Below are 26,816 nucleotides of genomic sequence, written 5' to 3'. Positions count from 1 at the left end.
ATCTTTTAATCTCGTTGTAACAGGGAGCCAAAGGTATGTGTACAGTGACTCCCAGAGTCATCTTAGGAAAAATGGAGCCCTGGGTGAGCTTGTATTTTGCTCTTCCCCCCGCCCCCAAGTCACTGCTGCCCTGCCACAGACGGGCTCCATCCAATAGGCTGGGAAGTGCCTGTTGCAGGGACTGACAGCTGCAGCCCTGTGGAGCCACGGTGGAGGGAGCAAGAGCCTGCAATAAGCAGCTGGCAAGTACTGGCATGGGGACTTCAGTGCCCTGCAGCCACCACAGGGCTCCTTATCTAACAAGATGAGGTAAGAAACTTGATTAGAGAGTTTGATATGAGAAAGTTATAAAACAGTGGACAAACAAAGAGATAGTGAGTGTGTGTTTGTGCTGCCACCCTGGGGAGACAAGAGCAGCCTTGGAACTGTTGCTTTGAGTAACAAGGAATCCAGAAAAAAAATCCCACACACTCAGCAGAGGATCTGAGGCTGCTACCTCCAAAGGTCACTGCTGTAATGTCTAAGGCACCACTTGCCAGATCCTATTGCAAGGAAGAATACTTGTAACGAGCCTAGGGGTTACTAAATAAAGTTCACTTGATACCAACTTGGACAAGGGGCTGTGTCAATCCTTGGGGGTCTCTGGTAAAAAGGAATCATTGGGGCAACAGTTATTATCTTGTGACTGTTTGGTCAGCTGCCTGAAATACATTTGATGGTGTAGCTTTGTCCTTGAACAGGCTTTTCAACATTACACAAAGCACTACTGTTGTTATTTTTCTGCACCCCCACTCCCCTTCCCATTTTGACAGTCCCAGCAGAAAGGCAGGTGCCTGAATTCCACTCTCCTGAACTGCACTGGTCACACTATTATTGATAGAGAGGTAACATTTGAAGCTCTCCAAATACCTTTGAAGCACTCTAGACAGCAAACATATAGATAAGTATGGCCAAAGAATCACTTAAAAGGGCTAAAGCACCTAAAAATGATCCTCCAAAAATGAAAACCATCTTTAAAGTGCTTCCTACAGTAGTAATTTTCAAACTGGTGTATGCACAGAGAGGTGGTGGAAGCTCCATCCTTGGGGGTTTTCAAAACAGACAAAGCCTTGGCTGGGATGATGTAGTTGAGGCTGGTCCTGCTTTGAGTAGGGGTTGGACTAGATGACTTCCTGAGGTCCTTTCCAACCCTCATTTTCTATGATTCTATATCCCCAGGGAGTACGCAGCACTTTGCCAAGGAGTAGACAGTTACATTTGAAAAATGGCAGTGAAGCTTCTAATTGGTTAAAGTGCAGTGAGTAATGGCATTGCCACATGCTGACCTTAGTGTGGACACTCTACCTAAGGAATAAACATGCAAAGATGCATGGGGTATAAGCAGGAATATTTTTCAGGTAAGGGGTATGGTAGCATAAAAAGTTAGAAAGCCACTGGTCTAACAAAATGGTCAGTTCTCTGGTATATGGATAGCAGGAGGAGACCTGGGCAGGCAGCCAGTGAGCCCTTTCCTGTGTGCTTGGCTATCGTCTGCAATATCTCGCACCTGAGAAGCATGCAAAGGATGTCTCTCCAGCCCCTGGGCTGGGAAGCAGAAATACCTGTGTGACTCAGTCTCCAGAAGTTCCTGTCTCCTAGTTTTGGAAGGCCACACACACACAGGGATTCTTGCTCTCCACCCAAGGGCCTGGATGGTAGAATTTCTCACACATCTCTCAAGCTCCAGAAGCTCTGAAGGACATAGGAGAGTGCTCATTGGCTGTCTGCCCCATTGTCACACCTCCCACATGGGCAGGGAGACAAAAGCCACAGAACCAAGCAATTCCTGTTCATACCCCCTGCCTGGGGAGGACTGCTGCCATACGCTGAATTTGAAGTGCTCCAGTATGTGTGGGAGCTGCACAGTCACAGAAGTACTTCGAGCACTCCAAATTTGAAGCATTTAAACTATACACCTGTCTCTGGCCATTATGAACTTGCTTTGTGAATAAAAAAATAAAGTTAATTTTTCAAGGCCTTCAAAGCCAGCATTGTCACAAGTACTAAACAATTCACATGGAAAATATAGAGAGAAGGAAAAAGAATTAAATGTTTCTTACACTGTCTTTAAATTAAGGCAAAAAGAAAAAAAATTACCATTGTTAAAGTTGCCTCCATAGGATATTCTGTACTCTAAATTATGAGGACAGAGAGACTAGTGAATATACATGTCTAAATTTACTTTGCATGAAAGCCCAAATTAATAGTATTTTCAAGAAGTTAAAAAAACCTAAGCACAACACTCTTCTGAATTAAAATTTTAAATTGCTTCAGGCAGGCAAGATGTACAATGTTGCTTCAGGACAGTGTGTCCTAGAAATCCAAAGTGACAATGTCTAATTAAAAGAAAAAATAGTTTCAGCAGCTTTGCTCTACTACAATACATGCATGTTAAAGTGTACTGCTTTCTGTTTTGCATAATTCCCCATCTCAGGGTTAAAACACATGTTCTAGATTTTCTATTCTTTCTCTGGTTAGAGAAAATATTCTAATGTATACATAACTTCCTACATGGCTTTATGGTAGTGTTGAAGGGATGCTGTACCCATGATGGTTTAGGACTGGGCTGGCCAGTCTGTGGCACATATGGCACAAGTGGAATGGGCAGCCTGTGTGTGTGGCACACAACTGATTGGAGAGGGAGCAAGGAATACAATGACACAGGGCACGTCCCCATGAGTGGCAACGTGTGTTTCCCTAGGGACAAGTAGTAGCGGCACAAAGTGCTGCAGAACACCTGTTGCATACACTCTTTGGTGCATGGCACGTTAGCCTGGGTGGGGTAGGGAAGGCTGGGACCAGCAACTGTTCTGGCCCCAGCAGCCTTACCTGGTGTCCTGGGGGCATCAGGGAGCTGCAGCCATGGCACTCCTGCAGCTGGAAGCCTGGCTGGCAGCTGAAGCATGACTCTGGCTGGCCAAGCTCCAGTTTTGGGTGGTGTGTGCTGCAGCCATGTGTACCACCCTGCTTTTTTTAGCCATGTTTTTTTCGGACCCTGGGATCTTGTGGGGTCAACCCCCACCCTACTCTGCTGCAAAGTATCAGTGCAGGGAACATCTGCATGTGCGACATGTGGTGCCACAGATGGGCCTGTGGCACCGCATACTGCACATCCATGCTCATCTGGACACACCGATATGGGACAGAAAGGAGAGCGTCAGATCAGGCAGAGAGAAGGAAGCAGAAAATACAGGGCAGGAAGCAAAAAATAAAGCAGCAGATGAGGAACGGAGCACAGAGCAGGAAGCAGAGCAGCAGACTGAACAAGGCATTCAGCGAGGGCAGAACTTGTGGCATATCTGTCAAAAAGGTTGGATACCACTGATCTAGAGAATATGTGAAAGAAGGCCCTTTTGGGTGTTACATTTTATTGGACCGACTGTATAGTTGAGAGAGATCTTAGACAAGCTTTCAGGCATAAAGCAATCTTCCTCAGTTAACTGGCTTTAGTTGTTACAGCATGAATTTGGGATCAAAGCTTTCTGCAAAATCTATTGGATGCAGTAGGAGGCAGTGACCAAAGATTTCTGAGTCCTACTAAATGCTTTGGGGGATAAGACTTCAACATATTTTTAAAACTTTGGAGAGGACACAGCAAAAGGTACTGGTGGAATCACTGGATCCCACAGCTCCAGAAGGAAGTTCCAGAAGAACTATCCTTCAAAACAACTTTGCTTTTACGAAAAGGTAAAGCTCGGGGTACAGACTGGAAAGAGTATTAATTTAAAAGGGTATTGATTTAAATAAATATATTTTAAAACATGTACAGAGGTAACTTGTTCATCTGCATATACACTGAATAAAGTATTAGCATCCTCTTATCTCCCAGCTTTTATACATAATAATTAAAGTCTGTGAAAGAGTACTCAGATCTGGATTAAGACACAGAAATAAGCTCGGAAACTAAATAAGGGCGAAAGCTGGGGTTAGATAGGACCAAATTATCTCAAGACATCGGCCATGTGTGATGATAGTAAACTTGTAAGAGCGACTGCCCTTGTGAGGTATTGCCACCTTAAACACCATGAAAAATGAAGGAAGAATAAAGTTTTTCTCTGTCTTGGAAAAACCAGGGAAAATCCATACAGGGAAAATCCATAAGCTTGAATCCATTTATTAAAACTGAAACTGAAACATGCTGTGTCTGGTTGGACTTGAGTGTTCATTTCGGTTTGTAATGAAAACTTCCAGTAATGCAAGATCAAAAGTTTGCTAGAAAATAGTTAAAAGGAAAGCATTTAATTGTTTCTAGGCTTGCGCAGCTGCTCCTATTAAAAAACCCACACAATAAACTACAGTTGTTTAGATAACTTGTTAGTTTCAAAACTGTGCTCTAATTCTGATAATTTCATATTCATATTTATACAGGAGTATGAGGTGTGGCAGATCAGTCAGTCAGACATCTGGATGTGAAACTTTAAACAATGTTCCTTGGAAGGTTGAACGGGAATCCACTTGCATAGGTCTAATACCTCTGTAATTCTAATGATGCAGCATCTCTGAGAGTGTCTTTCTGATGTATTTTCTGCAATCTTGCAAGCCTATTTGTAATAGGTTATGCATAATCTTAATCTTGACTGTAATTATTACTTTGTAAATTTGTTATTGCTCTTCTTTGTCAGTCTTTTCCATGCAAAATTTTGACCTGCTGTGGGTTGTTTTCCAGGCAATACTATTCCATTCTCCTTTTTAAACTTTTGAGGGCATTTACTTTTAATTGTTCTGTTCCTTTGATAATTGGACTTTTCCTGTGTGCTCTTTAATGTAGCTTGTGATCTCTGTTTTTGCCCAATTCCACTCCACTTGCTCCTGCTAAATGCTTTATAACTTCTTTGTCCAGCCTCAAATTCCTGTCTCAGCATGAAGTGAAGGGGCATTCACCATGCTGCTACACAATGTTCTCTCCTTTCCTCATGAAACAGGCTGATAAAACACTCCTAGAATCAGACTGAACCAAACATCAATTCTCCCAGATAACAGGTTGCTTCTTTCTGCTTCACTAAGCCAAAACCATGCAGGGAAAATGAGGAAAAGATAAGAAAAAGAGGTTCCCTAGTCAAACTCTAGCAGATGTTCACTGCTAATTGTAAATGCACTGAGAATTCAAATCATCTTCTCAGCTTTGTTCTCCATCTTCTTGAATAATCTCTTAAATTTTAGCTTTAAAATGTTTGGAATAATTTACCACAGTTAACTATCAGTCTAGTCATCTTATTCACAATCCAATTCTCCTTTCCTTGCAATTAATAGCAAACATTCAGGAACAAGTGAAGAGTCAGTCACCAAATATCAGGGTAAGAGTTAAATGATTACCATTCAAAACCATATCAAAGCTGTCCCTGTGTAGAGTGTGTCAAAGTTGGTATGTATACTGAAATCCTTCTGAAGTGCCACTCAGATTTGCTAGCAAGTCCAGCTAGCAGTATCTATTATTAGATTCAAGGTTCTTTTCTTTATATAGATCAAAAATAAGGGTTTGCTTCAATCTGTACTGTACAGCCAAGGTCAAAGTTAAACAATAACTTGAATTGTCAACATTTCCAACTAGATTAAACTTCAGCAACACACTGAATATGCCGCAGATCTTCATAACCACACATGCAGCATAGACTTTTTAAATTTGCATTTTTATCAGGTTTGAGACACTACAGTGTACTTCTTGCATCTTATTTTTAGAATTTGCATTTTATCATCTTCAGCTCATCAGTGTGAAGTACTTTGTAATCTTGTTCTCTGATTTTGCATTTTTATAATTTTTTCTGTAAATTGTATGAGGTACCGTGGTTTTCTTTCGTTCATTTCTCCAAACCAGTCTTGGCTTTTTATTTGCTTCCACTTCTTCTTGGCTCTGTAGTCAAAATACATAACAGAGCAAAATTTTGTATATTCTATTATGAATCTGTTCTTCTGAAGACTTATTCAGAGTATAAATGCTTAGAATTTATAACAGTATTTATACTTTATTTAAATAAAGAGAAATGGCCAGGTCTTAATAATATGCACACATTCTCAAATTCCCATACTATCTTTTACTCAACAACTTCCTAAAATGCAGCTAAGTACTGTGAGCTAAATTCAGTAAAAGACTTAGGCACCTGACCACAGAGTGGCATTTATTGCTGGTTTCTAGGCATAGGGAGAACTGGATGCGTGAGACTGGGTTCCAGAAAAAGCATGCATGCTGAGTAGGATGCTCCACAGAGCTAGCCAAAAACTGTGCATCTGAAATCCCACCTTCTTCATAATTAGGCATCTAACTCAAGGCAGTAGGTAGAAATCTCCATTTACTTAAGTTCCACAACCTGAAACTTTCTCTTAATGGTGGGTGCCTATAAATATTCTTTCAAAGGATGCACTATGTAGTGGTGGTGGTATCACCTACCTTATATGTAATAGCTTAGGGCTGAGAGTTCTCACCTGGATGTGGAAGACCTGGATTTAATTTCCTCCTCAGTATGAGAGGCTCAAACAAACAACCTACCAAAAGACTTAGGCTGAGCAACACATGTTTTCAGGATCTCCACTAGAATTAGGTAGGAGACAGGGCTGAGCTGCTTAGGCCAGGAAAATACTATCTAGTAAGCTGAAATGCCTCCAGGGGTGGGCAACAACAGAACAAGAGATATCTGAATTGCAATTTTGGACTGAATTTATGCACCTCAGTCCTTTACTGAATTTAACCTTTTGTGACTATGTGTCTGTGACAGGGGGCCAACTTGGAGCTGGATCTCAACATAGCCTGCCCACCTGTCCCTGTATGGGCAGTCCACCCAGTCTTGCCTGCCATGATTTGCTGTTCCTAAAACTGGTGTAAAAGTGCGTGGGGCTGCCCATTTTATGCCCCAATGCCAGGGGACACTGTCCACAGCTCCATATCATCCCTACACTGTGGCCCATGCATTGCAGATGGCATCATAGGGTCTTAATGGCTCTGGCCTCACACTGGGCCCCATGACATTTGAGTTTGGACCACAACTAGATCCTTCCTACTCAGGTGGTCTACTCCATCCTCATTCTGGGCTGTCAGCTCCCTAGACCTCTTTCCCTCTTGGGTGTGGCTTCCCTCTGAGACCTTTGGCCACGTCAGCCCTGGCCCACCTCCAGGCTAGTCTGATCCCCAGACCCCCTGGCTCTGTGCATCCCTCACGGTGGGTTTTCTAGCCCTTTTATCATCCTAGTCCTGGCTCCAGCGTTGACCAGTCAAAGGTTTTGTCTAGGCTGTAGCACTGCTCGCCCACTCTCTCTTACATAGGTCCACCTTCCTGGGCCCCTCCAAACACAGGCCGTATTCCCTGGGTTACCCACCATGTTGTGGGGGCTGCAGTTATAAGGTGCCCTTCCCTGCCTTTCACTGGAGTGGCAACTGGCCTGGCATTTCTGGGGAGCTACCCTGCCATGGGCAGCTCCACCAAACCATGCTTCCCCAGCAGGGTGCACTTTTCAGTCATACCCAGGACCAGGAGACTCCTGCAATCCCCATAGCTTCTGCCCTTACCTCCAAGGTGTTGTGAGCAGCAGCTCAGCCAGGTGTTGTTCTTCAGCTGCTTGCAGCAGACTTCTGCTTCAGCCATGTGAGCTTGGATCTAAAATGGCCGCCTCATCAGGGCTTGCCCACACCTGCCAGCTGCCTGCTCTCAGCCTCAAAGTGGCAGATGCCAAAGGTGCTGTCACACACCCTGTCCCTTTAAATGGCTACCGGGGGGGGGGGTCTCCCTGCTGCTCACCGTGCAGGCTTATCTGTCACCTGCAACAGCCCACTAAGTGGTGAGCACCCCAATGCTGCTCTGCCACACTGTCTGTACGTATTAAAGATGTACAACATCATGTATACAATCTATATAGGTGACTTGCAAAAATATAAGTAAATATAAGTAAATGGAAAAATCTGTTAAAGGTTGTTTAAAAACCTCAGTTAGTCAACCATGGAGCCTGATACTGCACTGAAAAACTTACTAATTTAGCAGCATCAATTCCAGCAGGTCAGGCAATGCATTCCAACCCATTAGTAGGTATTTGTTAACTAGAAGATTTTGGTTAAAGTAAGAATTTTGAGGACCAGGTAAGACTTTTTGATACAGTAGAGAAAGAACTTACCCTGAACCACCTAGCAATTCTCATACCTGGAACCAGGAGAGGATCACAGAGACATCACCACAAGCAGTACAAGTTATGTAATTGATAGGTCTCCTTGTCTCAGATAGATGATGAGTGAAAGATGCCACTACGGTTTACCATACCCAACTTCTAGGCACCTACCCAGCTCCCAAAGTGAAATCCACAGCTGAGTTAGATGTGTAGAACTTATAATAGAAATTATACTTTATTGCCATAAAGAGAAAAGTATCATGAAAGTGAATACACCACAGAATAGCCAGCAAGCTAAGTGAGGAGCTGCATAAGCCAACACTAAATGCTGAAGAGCGTAGCCTCGTGTGGAGGCACAGGGAAGCTTGCAGCCACCCAGCCATCCAGCTACTCATGGTGCAGTGCAAGCAGATCCTCCTGCCACTGAACACTGCCAAACTCTAGCTCTGTAAGCCGGATTCAATAGCTCCACTGGCCAGATTGAAAGCACGCCTGCCACCATTCTGAAGTGTGGGAACGCTGATACGTGAGATGTGGGAGGCTGCTGGAGCATGGTAATTGTCATGCTCCAGCAGAACTGATTAATTGAGTCTACTCCAATGCATTGGAATTACAGTCCATTGGAGCAACCGCTCCCTGCTCATGTATAGGCATTCTAGGTGCCTAAGTCCTTTTGTGGCTCTGGGCATAAGTCCCCTAACTTCCAGCTGCTGCATATTAAATATTATACATAGAGAAACCACTAGAAAGGGACGAAAGCCCAACTTTTGGTAATCTAGTTTACAAAACCATACTACTTTGTCCACCACTACAAGCCATTGGCCATTCTATTCTGTAAAAACTGCCTAGTTCTTGTCTATAGAGGAAGTCATGCATCTGTCTGACATATTAGAAGCACACATAATAGTGACCTGTAAGAAGTAGTTCTTGAGCTAATGTGTAAAAGAACATAGTCTCAACAAGAAAGAGCTAACAACTCAGACTTCTTAGTACCACTTAAAAACAGTAATTTTTAGGCTGGATACCCTTTTTAAGTGTTTTCCTGATTCTAGCTGGAGACATAATTAAAACAGAGATGTCATTTTTAACATGTACTGGAAGTAATGCTTTAAAGCAGGTACCTGAATAGATTTTTTCAGACTTAGAGTATGCTTTTGTATGTGGGCTTCTTTTTCTCCAAATTGGTGCATTGTAAGATGCTGAAGTGCATTTGTCTGTAAGAAAATATATATATTTTTATACTTTTGCTTGCAATTATAGTACAAAGATTCTCATCCTGCTACACAAGCTAAACAATATTATTAAGTAAACTATCAACTATCAACTCCCTCTGAATGACAAAACCATCAACACCAGTACTGGGACCAATGACCCAGCCCTTGGAACCACCCATCAGCATTCAAGAAACAAAAGATGAGGCAACCCACCACTGTGCCAAGCCTGCACATGCTTAATAAGAATACCTGGAGCCCTCTGGAACAGGACTGACCTTGCTTGGACAGGCCCTCCCCACAGGAGATCAGAGGTAGTCTGCCCCATAAAAAGGGGTAGTGAAGACTGACTCTTTGGGATGCCCTCTCCATCTGGACCAGCACCATGCCACATTACCTATCCATCCAGAGGCCCTGCTAGTGACTCGCCCCTCTGGACAACTCCTGGTGGACAAGGATCCCTTTCCAGCCTGGATAGGTAGCTATCACCCCCTACCCCCTCTTCAACCAAGGACTTGGACTCTGCTTCTCTTCCCCACCTGGACTCCAACCCTTCCACTTAGTCTCTTTCTCCTACTGCCATTGTGAGTGCTTGTGTGTGTGTGTGTGTGTGTGTGTGTGTGTACCAATAACTTCACAGGGTTGTGTAGTGTGTTATCTGTTTAATAAACCTGTTATTTTCAAACCCTGAGTTGGGTTTTTGTCTGTTTCCTGACTGTTTCTTCCTTGCCACCATGTATCTGTCCCCCCAGTCTCTACTCTGTCAGCCTGTTTCCAGCCCCAAGCTCCCAGTTTTCTGCCTCTCTCTCTTTCCTGGCTGTCTCCTCCTTGCCACCACTTATCTGCCCCACCCGCCCCAATATCTCAGCTGTCTGCCTCAGTTTCCAGCCCCAATCTACCTTAAGAAACCCCAAGCCTCAGTTTCTCAGCAAGTTTCTCTCTAGTCCACTGGTTCTAATCTGAGTTCTGACAAATTTCACTCCCTACACATTAACTCTCTCTCACCTTAACCTTCCCCCAGGTACCCCAAGCACACATATATATCGTGCCATCCAAGTTAGGAACTTACCTATGTGTAGGTGGGTTATACGTGTGTAAACTGGTGAGTGTGTGTGTGTGTATATATCATTGTGTGTATAATATATGAATTAGTAATCTGTGTATGTGTACTGAGTGTGCAGGTATGGACAATTGATTTTTGTCTAACTTTTGGGGTGTATAGTGTATGTGCTTGAATTGGTGAAAGGTATGCATGTGCCTAGGCTGGTTTGGATGTTTATGTGCCTGAGCTGGTAGTGTGTGTGTGTATGCACCTAATTGATTTGTGTGTTTGTATATGTGCAATTGTGTCATGCCCTCCTGTCTTAACAGTGCAATATTGAGATCCTGAGAGTTGGCCTGACCCCACAGGGCAACAAGATGATCCCACCCAAGGCTACATCTTAAAAACCTTCAAGGATAAATAGTCTACAACCTCTCTGGGTAACCTGCTTCAGTGTTCTAAGCAAGTTTTTCCTGATATCCAACCTAAACTTCCCTTGCAGCAACTTGAGACCATTGCTCCTTGTTCTGTCATGTGCCACCACTGAAAACAATCTAGCCCCATCCTCTTTGGAACCACCCTTCAGGTAGTTGAAGACTGCTATTAAATCCCATCACAGTCTTCTGGGAGTTGCCTCCCCAATTTAGTAAAGGACCCATACTGCCCTTGATCATCCCTTTGTTGTTGACATACTTGTAAAAACTCTTCTTGTTACCTTTAAAGTCCCTTGCTAGCTGCAACTCCAATTGTGGTTTGGCTTTCTTAATTTCATTCCTGCATACCCAAGCAATACCCTTATACTCCTCCTTATCTGTTTGTCCAAGTTTCCCCTTATAAGCTTCCTTTTTATATTTTAGCTTACTGAAGAGTTCTCTACTGAGCTAAGCTAGTCTTCTGCCATACTTGCTAGTCTTCTGGCACATTGGGATGGTTTATTCCGGCACCCTTAGTAAGGTTTCTTTAAAGTACAACCAACTCTCCTCAACTCCTCTCCCCATCAGACTGGCCTCCCAGGGGATCCTGCTCATCAGTTCCCTGATTGAGCCAAAGTCTGCTTTACTGAAGTTCAGGGTCTGTACTCTGTTGTTCTCCTTTTTTCCTTCTTTTCCTCTGGATCCTGAATTCAAGCATCTATTGGTTACTGCTGCTCAAGTTGCCATCCACTACTACATTCCCCACCAATTCTTCCCTGTTTGTGAGCAGCAGGTCAAGAACAGCATGGTTCCTTGTTGGCCTCTCTAGCACTTGTACCAGGAAGTTGTCCCCTGTACTCTCCAAAAACCTCCAGGCTTGCCTGCACACTGCTGTATTGCCTTCTCAGCAAGTGTCAGGGTGATTGAAGTACCCCCTGAGAACCAGGGCCTGTGATTGGGAAACTTCTGCTAGCTGTCTGAAGAAAGCCTCATCCTGTACACCCTATCTATAGCAGACACCCACCATGACATCACCCTTGTTGGTGTCCCCTGTGAACCTAACCCAGAGGCTTTCAAGAGGTCTATTTACAGTTTCATACTGGAGCTCTGAGAAATCATATTGTTCTTTTACATAAGGCACAATTCCTCCTCCTATTCTTTCCTGCCTGTCTTTCCTGAACAGGTTGTATCCACCCATGACAATGGTCCATTCATGCGAGCTACCCCAACAAATCTCTGTTATTCCAAGCATGTCAGAGGGAGGAGGGCTCTGAAACTAAAAAGGGTATAACACCATTACATGTACTTCCTCATAACAGAGTATCTTTCACACTAGCCAACCATATAGCATACAGATGCAATTGTAACAAATATTGCTATTAATATCTTTTCTTCTGATTAACAAAATGCTTTGATGATTCCATAATACCAAAAGGATTCCTATACTCTCTACTAAATTAACATATTCTACCCCTCTACATTAATGATCCCTAAAATTCATTACACTCAGAATATACATTTTTAGTCTGATTTTGAATTGATAGAAACTCAGAAATTACTGATCTGAAAATGATTAAAATATATGAGATTTAGTCAGACGTGAAGTTATTAAAATTTGAGGAAAATGCAATGTTTTTCATAGAAAAAGAACCTAGGTTGGATTCATCTTTGTGTGTACAATAAATAACTTGACCTTAACTGTGAAGTTGCAATTACTCCAAGCAGATAGTAGCCTATCAGCTATATTTGACATTTTAGTAAGCACAGACATTAAAAAAATAATTTTCAAATGCTGTGTAACTTACAAATGCTTGATGAAAACCTTAATAATGACCTTTTAATGTAGCTTTTGTTTGTGTGATATGTACAAGTTAAAGAGGAGGATGTTCTCAATGTCTGTAATAGTCTGAGACCATTCTATCCTGGAATTTCACATATAAGGGTGTCATCCTGAGTATGAGAAAAACTAACAGTCTCTTGAAAAGCTCTTCCTGACTCAAGAGGTACATGGGCCAACCAGAGGTGACACTCTGCTAGACTTGGTCCTGGCCAAAGAAGACAACCTGGTGACTGACTTAAATATAGAGGGAAGTCTGGGTGACAGCAATCATAAAACCATCACGTTCACTTGCCCGACATAAGGCACACAAATCTGATAGAAGGATTGAAGTTTTGGACTTCAGAAACACAAAATTTTAAAAAGCTTAGGTCATTAATAAGGGAAGTGCTGTGGGTCCAGGGACCGAAGGCCGAAGGTATGCATGAAAAGTGGTTGTTCCTTAAGGACATGATCCTTGAAGCATAAAGGAAGTCCATTCCCATGAGGAGAAAAGGTAACAGAAGGGCTGGGAAGACCTCTTGGCTTCCTCTTAAGAAAGAAGAAAGAGGTTTATAAACAATGGAAGCTTGGGCCAGGCCCCTAGAAGGACTATTCCATGACAGCCCTCATTTGCATGGAACAGATAAGAAAGGCTAAAGTGGCGACCAAACTTAGATTAGCAATGGGAATTAAGGACAACTACAAGTCCTTCTTTAGGTACATAGGGCACAGGAGAAAAACAAGTGGAAGTGTGGGGCCATTGCTCAGCAACTCAGGAGAGCTGGTTACTGGCACCCAGGAGAAAGCTGAACACCTGACTGACTACTTTGCTTCAGTCTTTCACCAGACCAAGGCGAAGACAATGCCAGGTACAGTACAGGATGAGCACAGTAGAAATAATCACCCTCCTAATATTGCCACAGAATCGGTTTATGACCAATTAAAATATATATATACACACGAGTGGGATTGGATGATGTTCATCTGAGAGTGCTCAAGGAGCTGGCCAAAGCCATTGTAGTGCCCCTGGCAAAACTCTCCTACAACTTGTGGCACTCTGGAGAAGTCCCTGAGGACTGGAAGAGGGCCAGTGTTGTGCCCATCCACAAGAAGGGCAGGAGGGAGCATCCAGGTAACTATACGCCAATCAGCCCAACTTCCATCCTAGGGAAAATCCTAGAAAAATTCATCAAGGAATCTATCTGTGATAAGCTTGCAGAAGGTGAGATTCTGCATGACAGCCAGCATGATTTTGTCACGGGCAGGTCTTGCCTTACCAATCTCATCTCCTTTTATGACCAGGTAACTCACTACCTGGACATGAGAGAACAGGTTGACATTGTACACCTAAACTTCCAAAAGGCCTTTGATCTAGTATCCCACAATGTTCTTGTGAGAAAACTGGAGGATTGTAGGCTTAACTCTGAGACAGTCAATTGGGTGAGAAACTGGCTGCAGGATAGGACCTAGAGAGTCACAGCAAATGAATCTGTGTCATCTTGGCAAGAAGTGGGCAGGGGTATCCCATATGGGTCGGTGCTTGGTCCAATACTTTTCAACATCTTTATTCATGATTTGGATGTGAGGGGAAAGAGCTCACTGGCCAAGTTTGTGGATGACACCAAGTTATGGGAAAGCGTAGTCACACTTGAAGATAGGCTACAGATATAGGCAGATTTAGACAGGCTAGCAAGTTGGGTGGATCAACATCTGATGAAGTTCAATGTTGAGAAATGTAAAGTACTCCATATTGGGATGAGCAACTCCCAACACCCCTACAGGCTTGGCAGCACCAAACTGACTAGCACCACGAATGAAAGGGACCTGGGGGTAATAATAGACCATGGTGTGAATATGAGCCAGCAATACAATGCTGTTGCCAGTAGGGCACATAAGACTCTGTCATGCATCAATATATGCATCTCCAGCAAAACCAAGGAAGTGATTCTTCTGCTCTACTCAGCGCTGGTGAGACCGCAGCTGGAGTACTGCACCCAGTTCTGGGCACCACATTTCAACAAGGACATAGACAAGCTTGAGAGAGTCCAAAGATGATCAGTCTTAAAAGGCAAGCCATATGAGGAAAGGCTGAGGGATCTGGGACTCTTCAGCCTGAAGAAAAGAAGACTGAGACGGGACCTGGTAGCAGCTTACCACTACACTAGGAGAGTACATCAAGGGCTTAGTAAGCAACTGCTCACCAGGGCACCTGAGGGGAAAACTAGCCACAAAATGGTCAGAAACTCCTGGAAAAGCAATTCAGGCTCAACATTAGGAAAAACTTCTTTACAGTCAGGGTATCCAGACTGTGGAATAAGCTCCCTCCAGAGGCTGCACAATCACCTACCCTGGAAATCTTCAAAAGGAAGACAGTGACTAGACAGTCACCTTGCTGGGGTCAACTGACCCCCAGTTATCTTTCCTGCTTGGTGCAGGGTGGCTGGACCCAATGATCTCCCAAGGTTCCTTCTGGCCTTACAATCTATGAATCTATGAAAAGAAAAAGGAAAAAAAAAAGAAATTGCCAGAATTTGTGATGGCTCTGTCATGTTTTCTGATGGAGTGGTATGGCTATGACCTTATTTGGGACAGCAGTGAGAAATGAAAGCTTGTCCAAAAAAACACTGCTAATTCCCAGAAATACCTTTGGAAACAGAAATCACAAAGGGCAGGAAAAGCCAAGCTCCTGGACTGCCAGTGATAGTTAAAGTTTTGTTAGTTTAATAAGACAGGTCAGAAGTTAAAAATAAAGAAAAGGCCATAGTGCAAACTTTAAGCTATACTTGGAAAACAGACTGCCAGAATGAAAGAAACAGGACCTCAGAATCTGACCTGAAGGTTTCTTCTCAAATTCCTGACATGTACTAGGTATTGCCAGGAAGGCAGTGGGTTACTTCAAAGATGGAACAAGTGCAGAAAGAAAATGTCACTGTTGCCATTCTAAAAGAACTGCAGGCAGAATACTAATTCTGTCTTCAGACTGGCTGAAATAGAAAGTGACAACTAACCAACCTTAAAACTGTACATCACCAAATGCCACAATAGATTTAAAAAATATATAAAAAGCTTCAGTAATGTCCAAATCCCAGTTTGTATAATAGAAAGTAATATCATAAGAAGGATGTTTGTTTGGTCTCCTGTTGAGGGGAAAAAAGAAGCTGAGTGTCTGTTAGGGAGAAACTAAGATTTTCACTACTGAGTTGTTCAATTAGATAATCTTTGGAATTAATATGCAGCACACAGACTAAAGTAAAAAATGGAACACTGGATTATAAAGTATCTTAAAATGCTTTAAAATTAATTACATTATAAAAGAATTTAATTACACTAAACCATGGCATAGCCTTTTGTGCTCTCTCTCTCTCTTTATTGAATTCTTAAATTACCTTTTCACATATATAAAGGTAAGAAGAAATAAGGCCAAAAACCCCCCCTAGAATAACTAAAGAAGACTGAGACAACATAATACCTGAACCAATTGACTGAAAAGTCTTGAATGCTTTGTAGATAATGGATTTAATTAAGAAACTAATGAAGATCAGATGGTATAAAAGCAATGCTTAGATCATAGCCTGACTGTGCAGGATGAAATACTATGAACATGTATATAGCTTAGAATTTCAATAACTTTCTCAGTAAACTCTAACATAGTGAACCTTGGAGTAGTTTCATTTTAAATCTGTTTGCATGCCACATGAGGGATATAAGTTGATAAAATACTCAATGCTGTCTTTAAGAAACTTCAAGATTTCTCTACAAATTATGCAGATCTCAGAAGACAGATTTAAAACTCATATGAGTAACTCAAACCAGAAAGATGCAAAAGATTAGGGCAATAAGCTGTTCCCAACCTATGATGCAACAAGTTTTAAGGAAATTTTCAGTGCTAAATTATCATCAATCGTTCTTGGGTTTACAAGAAATTCCTCCTGTCCTGTTTCACTCCTGTTCAAGACCTAGTCAAAATCGTTGCTAGGGACTGCAGTTATTACTAGTGCTCCAATGGACAGTAGTTTCTATTATGGTAGGGATGGGGCCATAGGCCATTCCCTTCTCCTCAGGTAGAACAAGTGACTGGACGTGGGAACTAATTTATGGTGGACCTTTTGCATATAATGGACTTGCTACTCAAGCAAATTGTGGCTCCTTTACTTTTTGGTTTCCCCAGAACTTAATGACATTTTCTCATTTTTATTTCTGGATTTTGCAATAATCTGTTTAAGATTATCTGACATGAGTCAAATGTCACTTAAATATATTGATGCAGGGAATAATTGACCCAATGGTATGCAGGATGACAAGGAATCTTGTATAATTAAGAGCCCACCTGTAGACATATTCAGTTTGGATTCTTTACTGAAGCTGATGTTGCTGTTGGTCACATTTGTTGATCTTCCAGGTTCTGGTGAATAGAAGGAAGTGCTTCTCCCAGAAGCTTTTAGAGAAGGAATATAAGAAGCAGTCTCAGAATTCTGGCTTTGATAACTTCTTCGGCAATTTGCTTCATTTTTTGAGTGAGAACCATGCATTGCTGGAAGTAGAAAAGATACATTACATCAAACTTTCAAGATAGTTCTCAATATCTGACATATCAGTATAAAGGATACACAGTATACAAAAACACACCTTTTAATTGATAGGAGGTTGTGTTTAATCTCATCAGAGAATCAGAAATGGAAACTGACATTATCCCTTTTTAATTGGTTACTTAAAACTAATTAGTCAAGTATTTCCTTAAGATACCTTTCCCCATATATGTACTAGATGAGTTTTTTGATTCCTCAGAAATCCATTTCTTTTTCTTCACTCCTTTAAAATGATGTTTCTTTATAGGTTCAGTGTAGTTCATTCCTAAAGGAATATAATGATATGGATTCACTTTTTGAAAATATACAATATGATGAAATCTCTTTATTTTGCTGGTTCCCCTCTGATGTAATCATTACCAGGGTTGTTTTACCAATCTGCAAAAGCCATTTCTCTCAGTTTAAGTATTGATAGTCTGAGGTTCCTTTGTGGTCATCAAAAACCTTTTCTTCTCTGCTACATTCCCCAGTATCAGAAGCTGACATGACAGCCTGGGAAGTCAGGTTGTTATACCCTGCTTCCTACTTCTCTCCCATCCCCTTATTTTGTTAGTGTTTCATGACTGGGTTCTTTAGCTTTATTGGAACCACCATCACTAATAGTCTATCTACTGCTTTCCTCAAAGAGAAGCAGGTGTAAGAAATCTCTTCCACTCCCTTTGTGTCCTTGTATAGCAATTGCGTGCTTTGTGGTCTTTGGGCTCATTTCCTATATTTTAACTGCATCTTAACTATATGTCAAGCAGTTGTGGTCCATCAGTGAAAGGACCCCTTTTATTCATCAAATTACCACAAGGTGATTTGAAAAAAGAATTACTAGAATTACTTTCCCACATTTCATATAAAGCTCTTTTTGGACAAAAAGCTTTCTTTTACACAGTAAAAAGCTAATTGTGAAAACAGTCATGATAAGTAGACACATGAGCAAGTTTTGCCTCGTTAAAAACAAATGATATTTCAAAAAATGTGAAGTGTATTAAAGGAAAAAACTCATGAAATCTTGCAAGTGGACTTCAAATTTAGTTTTAAAAATACAGTATTATTAAAGTAATGCTTTTTGACCAAACTATACTTCAAATTATGCCTAAATAAAAGGCAGAAAATCTGAGTTAATAGTACACTGAGGTGTCATAGATTTTATGGCCTACAAATATCCACTGTAATTCACGCATCTATTCTACAACAATAGTTTTCAACCTGTGGCCCACGGATGCCTGGGGGTTGGCAAACTATGTCTAAGGGGTCCACAAAATATGACTACAATCAATCAAAAGTATGTGATTATCCACGCTTACAATTCAAAGGGGTTCACACCTCCATCTGAAATTTCCAAAGGGGTCTGTGCCTCCATTCAACATTTTTAGGAGTCCACAAATTTTAAAAGGTTGAAAACCACTGTTCTACAACTATGAACTAGGCCTCTTATGCAGCATGCATGTGCAAATCACAGTCCTTTTCAAAAGCAAATATATTACACCCAGAGTAGAATTCCATGTAAATTGATCCAAAGCACAGAAAAGCAACTATGGGAGCTGACAGAAGTGACATTTCTTATATGATTAGCTCCTTGAAAGTGCTCTACAGCTGTGCCCTGACAGAAGTGCACAGCTGCAGAGCACTTTGAAAGTACCTGATTACACAACAAATTAACCCTCATTTAATGGGAAGGAGCTTCATAGCAAAGTGCCATGATTAATTTCTGGCAGTCCCTGTGCATGATCATCAGGGCTTCCCATCTTCAGTGCTGTCTGCAAGATGAGAATGGGGAGAAGGGAGGTGGAGGAGCTCCAGACTGGGGTTTGCCCAGCCTGAGCTGGAGTGAGGATAGGTGGATTGGAGCCCCTTCACCTCACAGCCTCCCCAAGCCTCTCCCCCTCCAACTCAGGCTGGGCAAAACCCACCCCCTTCCTTCTCCCCATTCCCATCCTGCAGACAGCATGAGACCTGAGAGCGGGGCTGGACTGGGTGGAGGAGAGGCTAGCCATGAGTTAGAGCAGGGAGCTGCACATCTGTCAGCACCCTACGTTACTGAGTGTAAAAAACACATTAATGGCCTTGGCATAAATACTAGGACTGTGCAAAGCTTCATGTGCTAATTTGACTTGGAGGACATTTGGCCTGATTCAGTGGCTGAAACTCTGAATCTGAATCAAATCAGGAGACCAATTAAAATGTCCAAATCAATTCAAAGCTCTCCGAATTGGTCTGGAAAAGATTTGGAAAGCTTCAGCAATTCAGGGAGTCCCCACTTGCTGCTTTAGCAGGGAGCTGGACCTGGAATCCATGCTGGTAAGTAGGGGGTGGTGGAGGGGGAGCTGGAGGATGGGGGAAGGGGGGCAGCAGGGATGGCCCCCCCCATCTGGCAGGACCTGTCCCAGCACCACCCCCCATGGCTGCCCTGCCTGACCCCAGCTCCTGGCTCTTTAAAGAAGCCCCCACTCACCAGCAATCTCTGCTGCTCCCCACTGCCCCACATTGCACGGGGGACTCTGCCACGAGTCCCCTGCCTCCTGTCCCCTGTCCCAGCTCCCCCTGTGGCTGCTCTGCCAAGCCCCAGCTCCTAGCTCTTTTAAAAAAAAAAAAAAAAGTGCTGACTCACCAGATGCTGCAATAGCCTTGGGGCTTCTGAGGGCTTGTTGCAGAGCCACCCACACAGTATGGGGCAGTGGGGGGCATCAGGGATGGCCCCCCCATCTAGCAGGAGCTGGTGAGCCAGGGCTTTTTTATTTTACTTTATTTTTTTTTAAGGGCCCGGAGCTGGGGCCAGGCAGGGCAGCCATTGGTGGGGCTGGGAGTACAGGCAGGGATCAGGGGGCTCATGACAGAGCCCCTCACACAGCATGGGGCAACAGAGGGCAGTGGGGATCACTCTCCCATCTGGAAGCAGGTGGTGACTGGGGACTTCTTTTTTTCAAAGTGCCAGGAGCTGAGAGAGCAGGCAGGGCAGCCATTGAGAGCAGGCAGGGGAAGGGGCCGATTCGCAGATTTGGCTGATTCAGCTGTGGCTAAATTGACTTGGGACGGTGATTTGAATCACTGAATCGAATCACTGTCCCCCAGATCAGTCGAATCTGAAGTGAATACTAGCCACTTCGCACAGCCCTAATAAATACCTCCATTTTGTATACAGCCTCCATTATATAAAAGTTATAACAAGCTTTGGGTAACCTTGTAGAGAGACAGGCTTCCAAGGCTAGATTCCATGTTTTTGCCTATGTAAACAAGAAAGCAGTGGCTAGGTGCTTGAATATAGTCACATAAACAAAGCAACTGAAATCCATTACCATAAGGAACAACATTCATTGCCAAGAGTTGAAACCTAACTGATAACATTTGAGGCCATCCTAGTAAAAACAGTTGTTAAATATTTATCACAAATGCTTCACTTAGCTGAGGAGGAAGTCTTCATGATCAACCTCTTCATTATCACATATCCTACCAGGTTGTTGATAGATGTCATTAATAATTGTATATGTATATATGTGTGTGTGTGTGTGTGTATGAATATATATATATGATAGGCCTGTGTGAAGTGGCTAGTATTCGCTTCAGATTCAGATTCAGCCGATTTGGGCCGAAAGTGATTCAATTTGGTGATTCGAATCACTTGTCCCAAATCGATTCAGCTGCTGCCGAATCAACCGAACCTCTGAATCACACAGGCCCCATTCCCTGCCCACTCTCAATGGCTGCTTTGCCCAGCCCCAGCTCCTAGATCTTTAAAAAAAGCTCCGCACTCACCAGCTGCTGCCAGGCAGGGGGAGTGGTGGTGATCTCTGCTGCCCTGCGCTGCATAGGTGGCTCTGTCATGAGCCCCAACCCTGCACCCGCTCTACCAGCTCCCCATGCCTGCCCTGCCTGGCCCAGCTCCTGACTCTTTAAAAAAAAAAAATTATGCCCCTACTCATTGTCTCCTGACAGGTAGGAGGGTGATCCCCCCTGCCCCTACCGCCCTGAGATGCACAGGGGGCTCTGCCACGAGCCCCCAGATGCTGCAATGGCTGCTGCAGCAGCCAGTAAGTGCAAGGCCTTTTTATTTTTTAAAGAACCAGGAGATAGGCCCAGGCGGGGGAGCCATGAAGGGGCTAGGAGAGTGGGTGGGAGTTGCAGGGTACTCAGAGGGGCTGGGGGAGCAGGCAGGGGATGGGTCCTAGCGAGGGTCCCTTCCCCACACCTTCAGCCCCCACTCCCTACTTACCAGCACGGAGCCCAGGTCCAGCTCCCTGCAGCGGCCAAATCTCTGAAGCTCTTCAAATTTTTTCTGAATCAATTCAAAGAGCTTTGAAACAATTCAGACCCTTTTGATTAGTCTCCTGATTCAGTTCAGATTTGGAGATTTGGCTGCTGAATCATACCGAATCTCCTCTGAGTCGAATCAGCACCTGAAGCTTTGCATAGCCCTAATATATGATTGTACTGAAATCTTTGCACTGAAAGGTACACACTTTCCACTGAAAGGCAGCTGGCAAGACCTTTAATACTATATTACCTGCTCTCCTACAAGAAAAAATGACACGGTCTCCTCTTACCTCTAGCTGACCTGCATATACACTACTTTTTCTTCTTGTCCATTCAGGTCATGCTGGGAAGAATTCTAAAGTTCCACTACATACGTTTATGTGGAACATTTTATTATTTTTTGACATATCTGTAGTTTATAGTCAGAATTTATCCTTTATTTTTCCCTTCAAAACATCCAAATGATAAGCAGGTAATGACTAATCAACAATGACTATGTAAATAAAACTAGCCAATATTTTTCAGCCGACAAAATATTGCATTAAAACATGTAACATCTCAAACATGTTTTGGTATTCTGTAGTGCAAACTGAGGCCCCTGTAGACTTCAAGTATACTTGTTAATGTCTTTGATAATTTTGCTGATTTAGGGCATCCATTAGGGACCTGATTCTGTGGGATGCCACACATCCTTAATACAGATTAACTTGCACTGGAGTTAAGACTTGCTCAACGTTTCATTTCAGGATTGGACAAATTGGGCCAGATATTATGCCACGTACCAGTATTAGGTACATAAGCAGGCATTCATAACCTGCAGTTATCTTAGCCTTAAGACTAAATCATAGAAAGCAGTGAGGAGGTGGACCCAGCTACTTTTTTTTTTTTTTCAGGGACTTAAAAGGGTGGACTATGAACATAACCATTGGTTCCCATCCAATAAGTAAAATAGAATCTGGGCCTAGTTTTGAAGAAGATTATGATAATAATCTTGCTCACACTGAAGTCAATGAGAGAACTGGGCCTTCATAAAAATATTACTATCCATATTCATAAGGATGAAAGAAACCAAGATGTTAATGACATTTCATCAAGTTACTGCATGTCTGTAGTAGAAGATACAGTTCTTGCCTTATATATTCAGCCTAATTACAAAGTGAGCAAAAACAGTTTCCAAAAATACAAGAAATATAAATAATTACTCAATACCTTTTATATCTGAAGGTTTTGATATAATTAACTGTTTTCCCCCATTTAATGCTTCATTTTTCTTCCTTCCACCAACTCGGTTCCTCTGTGGCATATAACAATCACCCCCTACAGAATCACAAAATTAGGAATAAAGGAAATAAATGTCATGTCTTTATTAAGATAAAATAGTTTGATATAGTTTTAGTGTGAAGAATGCAAACTACTAACTTCATACTTTTTGTCATATACTTTTTACTAGTTTTAGTGAAATAACTATATATTATATTAAAATTCTAAAAATTAGAAGCAAACAGGAAACTTATATGTAATATGTAATATATAAAGCTCAGATAAGTGGAAATTTAAGATACTTTTAACTCATTTCTCAGTTTGACTGGATTTTCATAATTAATTCTCCTGCTACACAAATACTTCTACATAACAGCTTATACAACATTAAAACAGATGCATTTATCACACATTATATGCATAGGGCTCAAAGAAAGAGATAAGCATATTTATAAAATTCTGTGTAATTCTTATTTTTGCTACTACCAAGTGTTCAAAAAGAATAGGAGATTTCCAATTCTAGATAAATATAAATTGCTTAATGGGTTTAATTAATACTATTGGTATTCATAATACATTGAGTTATCTTATTTACCATATGATTATTAATAATAACAAAATATATGTCAAAGAATTTACCAGTATTTCTATTTTCAAGTCTACAGGGCATGAGAATACTTCATCCTTAATTACTTACCTTTGGCTCCATGGATGCAGACCCCTATGCCTGCAGAAGACCTCACTGAAGAAATCAGTACAGATAAAACAGCTTTTAAGATCTGGACCTATGTGACTGCCAAAAATAAGAGGTGTGTTCACCTTAACTAATGATATTCTCTCATATATAACTATTTCTGAAAGCATCCTGCACCAGTCTGTTATCTCTTTGTCAAGTCTTTCTGAATAAACTATATGTGTTTCTTTATAGCCAGGGTAAAATGCAGAAATAATCTTTTTTTTTCTGAATTAAATAAATAACCAACTCTGTTTCATCACCAAATCAAAAATATTTTGTTTACCCTGTAGCTAAGATAGGTGGGATCCAAATATGAAATACTAATTTTTTTTTATAAAAAGCACTGAAAAAAATACCTTACAGAAAATAAATACAGTGGAAATAAATTTCACTGGAGAATACTTGCAAGCCTTAAGTGCTATTGATATTCATAACCTTTGAGTAATTTTATCTACCATAGGATATTCAATAATGACAACACATACTTTAAAGTAATTACCTCCATTTTCAAAGGAGCCAAGGTCCGTCCTGGTGTTTCCATTTAATGATACTATTATTTCTCCTTGTCTTTTTATATTGTGAAACTTTGCTGGAACTGAAACACCATCACCTGGGAAGCAATAAAGGAAAAGTATTAGCCAACTTATACTGACTCATTTCATTTGTGACACATAAATGGATATGGGATAGTAAATGAAGTTATGAATAACACTGTACAATTCAGGCTTACACTGATTTTTTGGAAAGAGACACATAAATTAGCATTTTCTTATATAGACTAATGGGGAATTATCAGTAAAACATATATGGATACCAAAAAGACATAACAGAACTAAACCACAGAGTACAAAGCTGAGGCAATACACTTAAATTTTGCTAATTCAGAAAATACGACTTACTGTATTAAAACTTGTGAATTGTCAAGTGGGTATTACACACAGGGTGCATCTACATATCTCCCTACAGTGACATTGTTATTGCACTAGGCTTTAGTACTTCCTTTTGGAAGTAGTAAGAAAGCACAGTGACTGCCCATACTGCGCCATGCACACGGTGCACAGTTAGTTTTAGCCACTACTTCACCATAGCGGCGCGCTAAAACAAGGGAACGCACCACTACAGTGAAGTAGTTGCCGGTCACGTGTAGACTCATGTGATCACTATGTTCCTTGTCATACAGCAACGTAGCACATCGTTATGGTGACATACGGTGACATGTAGATGCACCCACACATACATAGTTTTAGAAGAAATACATAAACTTGCCTTAAGATCAGAAGGAAACATATTATGGAACATGTTAGCCATGATTACCTACTGTAGGATTTCTTGCACTTGGGTCTGTCCCTATTCAGTGAAAGAATACTAGGCTAGATCATACTAAGAGCAAACAATGTTTACCGCACACATATCAAACATATTTATTTGTATTGCCAATGATTAACTGTTTCATTTCACTGTAAGGATTTTAATTACACAGGTGATAGGGGGCATGTCTACATGTGCAATTAATACTGCATAGTAAGCCTTCCTGAGGAGCCAATCTACATGTGCTCCCTGTTTGGAGCAAATCTGCTCTCAACAGAACAGCCCAGGACAGGGCTGCTCTAACTCTGCTCTGGTCCCCTGCAGCAGCCAAGAGGAGATCCAGCCTCATCCTAGATGTTAGCCTAGGGGATAGCAGAGAGTCTGGTGCTGGTCCCCATATGCACAGGGCCAGGAGAGCTCTGCCATCTTCAGCAGCAGCTTTCTTCTGGCCCTTTGCGCATCAGGAGGGGTCATCTGTAGCACTCTCCTGGCCACCTGCACATGGGGACATGCCCCATACCTAGTAGGGCTTCTGTGTACAACTGGCAGCTGGCCCAGAGCTGTCCCACTTCTGGGACAGCTCCAAGCCAGCTCTGGGCTGCACCAGGATTTCTCTGAGCAGCCCAGAGATGGCTGAGAACTGTCCCTTCTGGGACAACTCCCACTCAGCTCCAGACTGCACAAGGATTCCCCCTTATAGTGTTGGGGCTGACCGGACACAAATTTATTCCCAGTCAGTGTCTACATGTGCACATTTACTAACCGTATTTACAGGTAGTAGCTAAGTGTGCAGAGAACAATTTACTGTACAGTAAATGTCAGCACATGTAGACAGTGACACTTTCCCATGCAGCAGATTAGTCTACCGTGCAGTAAAGCATCTCATGTAGACACACTCAGGGTCTCTCTACTCAGCACTGGTTAGGCCTTATCTGGAGTATTGTGTGTAGTTCTGGAATCCACATTTTAAAAAGGATGAGGAGATAATCCAGAGGTGGTCCATAAAGATGATAAAGAGCTTGGATAACAATCTTCAAATACCTGAAGGGCTGCTATAAAAGAGAGAGAGAACACCTTTTCCCTCTTGCAGCAGAGAGTAGTTGGACAGGGACCAATGACTTGAAGTTGCAGTAAAGTAGGTTTAGACTGAATATCAAGAAAAAAACCTTCTTAACTGTCAGAACAGTGAGTCAGTGGAACTAATGCCTAGAGAAGTTGTGGATTCTCCATCACTGAATGCGTTTATGAAGAGGTTGAACAGCCATTAGCTGGGGATGATACAGGCTTAGCTATGCCTATTTTCTATTCTGGGTACTGCCTATGCTTCTGGGCTTTGCTAGTTGTTCCATGGGGCTCGGAGGGAATTCTGCCCCCTTTCCCCCCCATCTCTGCTACATGCATCAGGGTTTTTTTTAAGCTTTCCTCACAGGCATTGAGTGTTGGCTGCAGCCAAGGCTAGGATTTTGACAGGGGTATGCCAATGCTCCTGCTGGGACTACAAGGCAGAGGTTCCTGCCTGCAGGGTCTTGGTCCTCTGCTCAGGGTCAAACCAATCACCATATCTGGGGGTCAGGAAAGATTGTGGGGGTTTTTGCTTTCATCTGTAGCAGTGGATGTGACCCTCTACCTGGGATCTCTTGATCATATATTAACAACCTTTTACAAAAGAAGGACATCCCCCTGCTTTACCTGTGGTAGGTTAGGGTGTTACATCTTGTGTCAGGGTTGACAGTAGTTTTACTCAATTACATTATGGATATGCATAGGATAGTTTGGATAGGAATGATCCTGCAACAGGGAGGGGATTGGACTAGATGAGCTATGGAAGTCCCTTCCAGCTCTACTTCTCTATGATACTAATTAAAGAACTACTACTTGCAGTAAATCTGCCAGTTTGTGTAGATATTGTCCAAATTTAGACCTAGAGAATGCTCCAGCGTTCTCTAAAATCTGGTGTTCATGTTCCACAGAAACATTGCTGTTCTTTGTATTGCATCTATTTTGCTAGCTAAGGTATATAGCCCAGCAGTACTGTCATATTTATGATTATGTCATATCATAATTATGACTCCAAGATG

General features: G+C 42.2%; 1 protein-coding gene across 1 annotated transcript in view; it reads right to left on the bottom strand.

Annotated features, from left to right (window-relative positions):
• Positions 1-3,771: 3,771 nt before the first annotated feature.
• CUNH12orf50 (chromosome unknown C12orf50 homolog) overlaps positions 3,772-26,816 on the bottom strand; it is a 42,803-nt gene continuing 19,758 nt past the window's right edge. Inside the window, exons 7-12 of the mRNA XM_019545281.1 lie at positions 23,930-24,040; positions 22,644-22,751; positions 17,353-17,460; positions 16,937-17,140; positions 9,246-9,338; positions 3,772-5,887 (exon numbers count right to left, since the gene is read on the bottom strand). Of these exons, the coding sequence (XP_019400826.1) occupies positions 5,862-5,887; positions 9,246-9,338; positions 16,937-17,140; positions 17,353-17,460; positions 22,644-22,751; positions 23,930-24,040 (650 nt within the window). The 3' untranslated portion in view covers positions 3,772-5,861. The remainder of the gene's footprint in view (positions 5,888-9,245; positions 9,339-16,936; positions 17,141-17,352; positions 17,461-22,643; positions 22,752-23,929; positions 24,041-26,816) is intronic.

The sequence above is a fragment of the Crocodylus porosus genome, unplaced genomic scaffold (assembly GCF_001723895.1).
Source record: "Crocodylus porosus isolate Cpor-Errol unplaced genomic scaffold, CroPor_comp1, whole genome shotgun sequence".
Classification (NCBI taxonomy): domain Eukaryota; kingdom Metazoa; phylum Chordata; order Crocodylia; family Crocodylidae; genus Crocodylus; species Crocodylus porosus.
The sequence above is the reverse complement of the archived record's forward strand: the minus strand, read 5'-3'. Positions and strand labels throughout refer to the sequence as shown.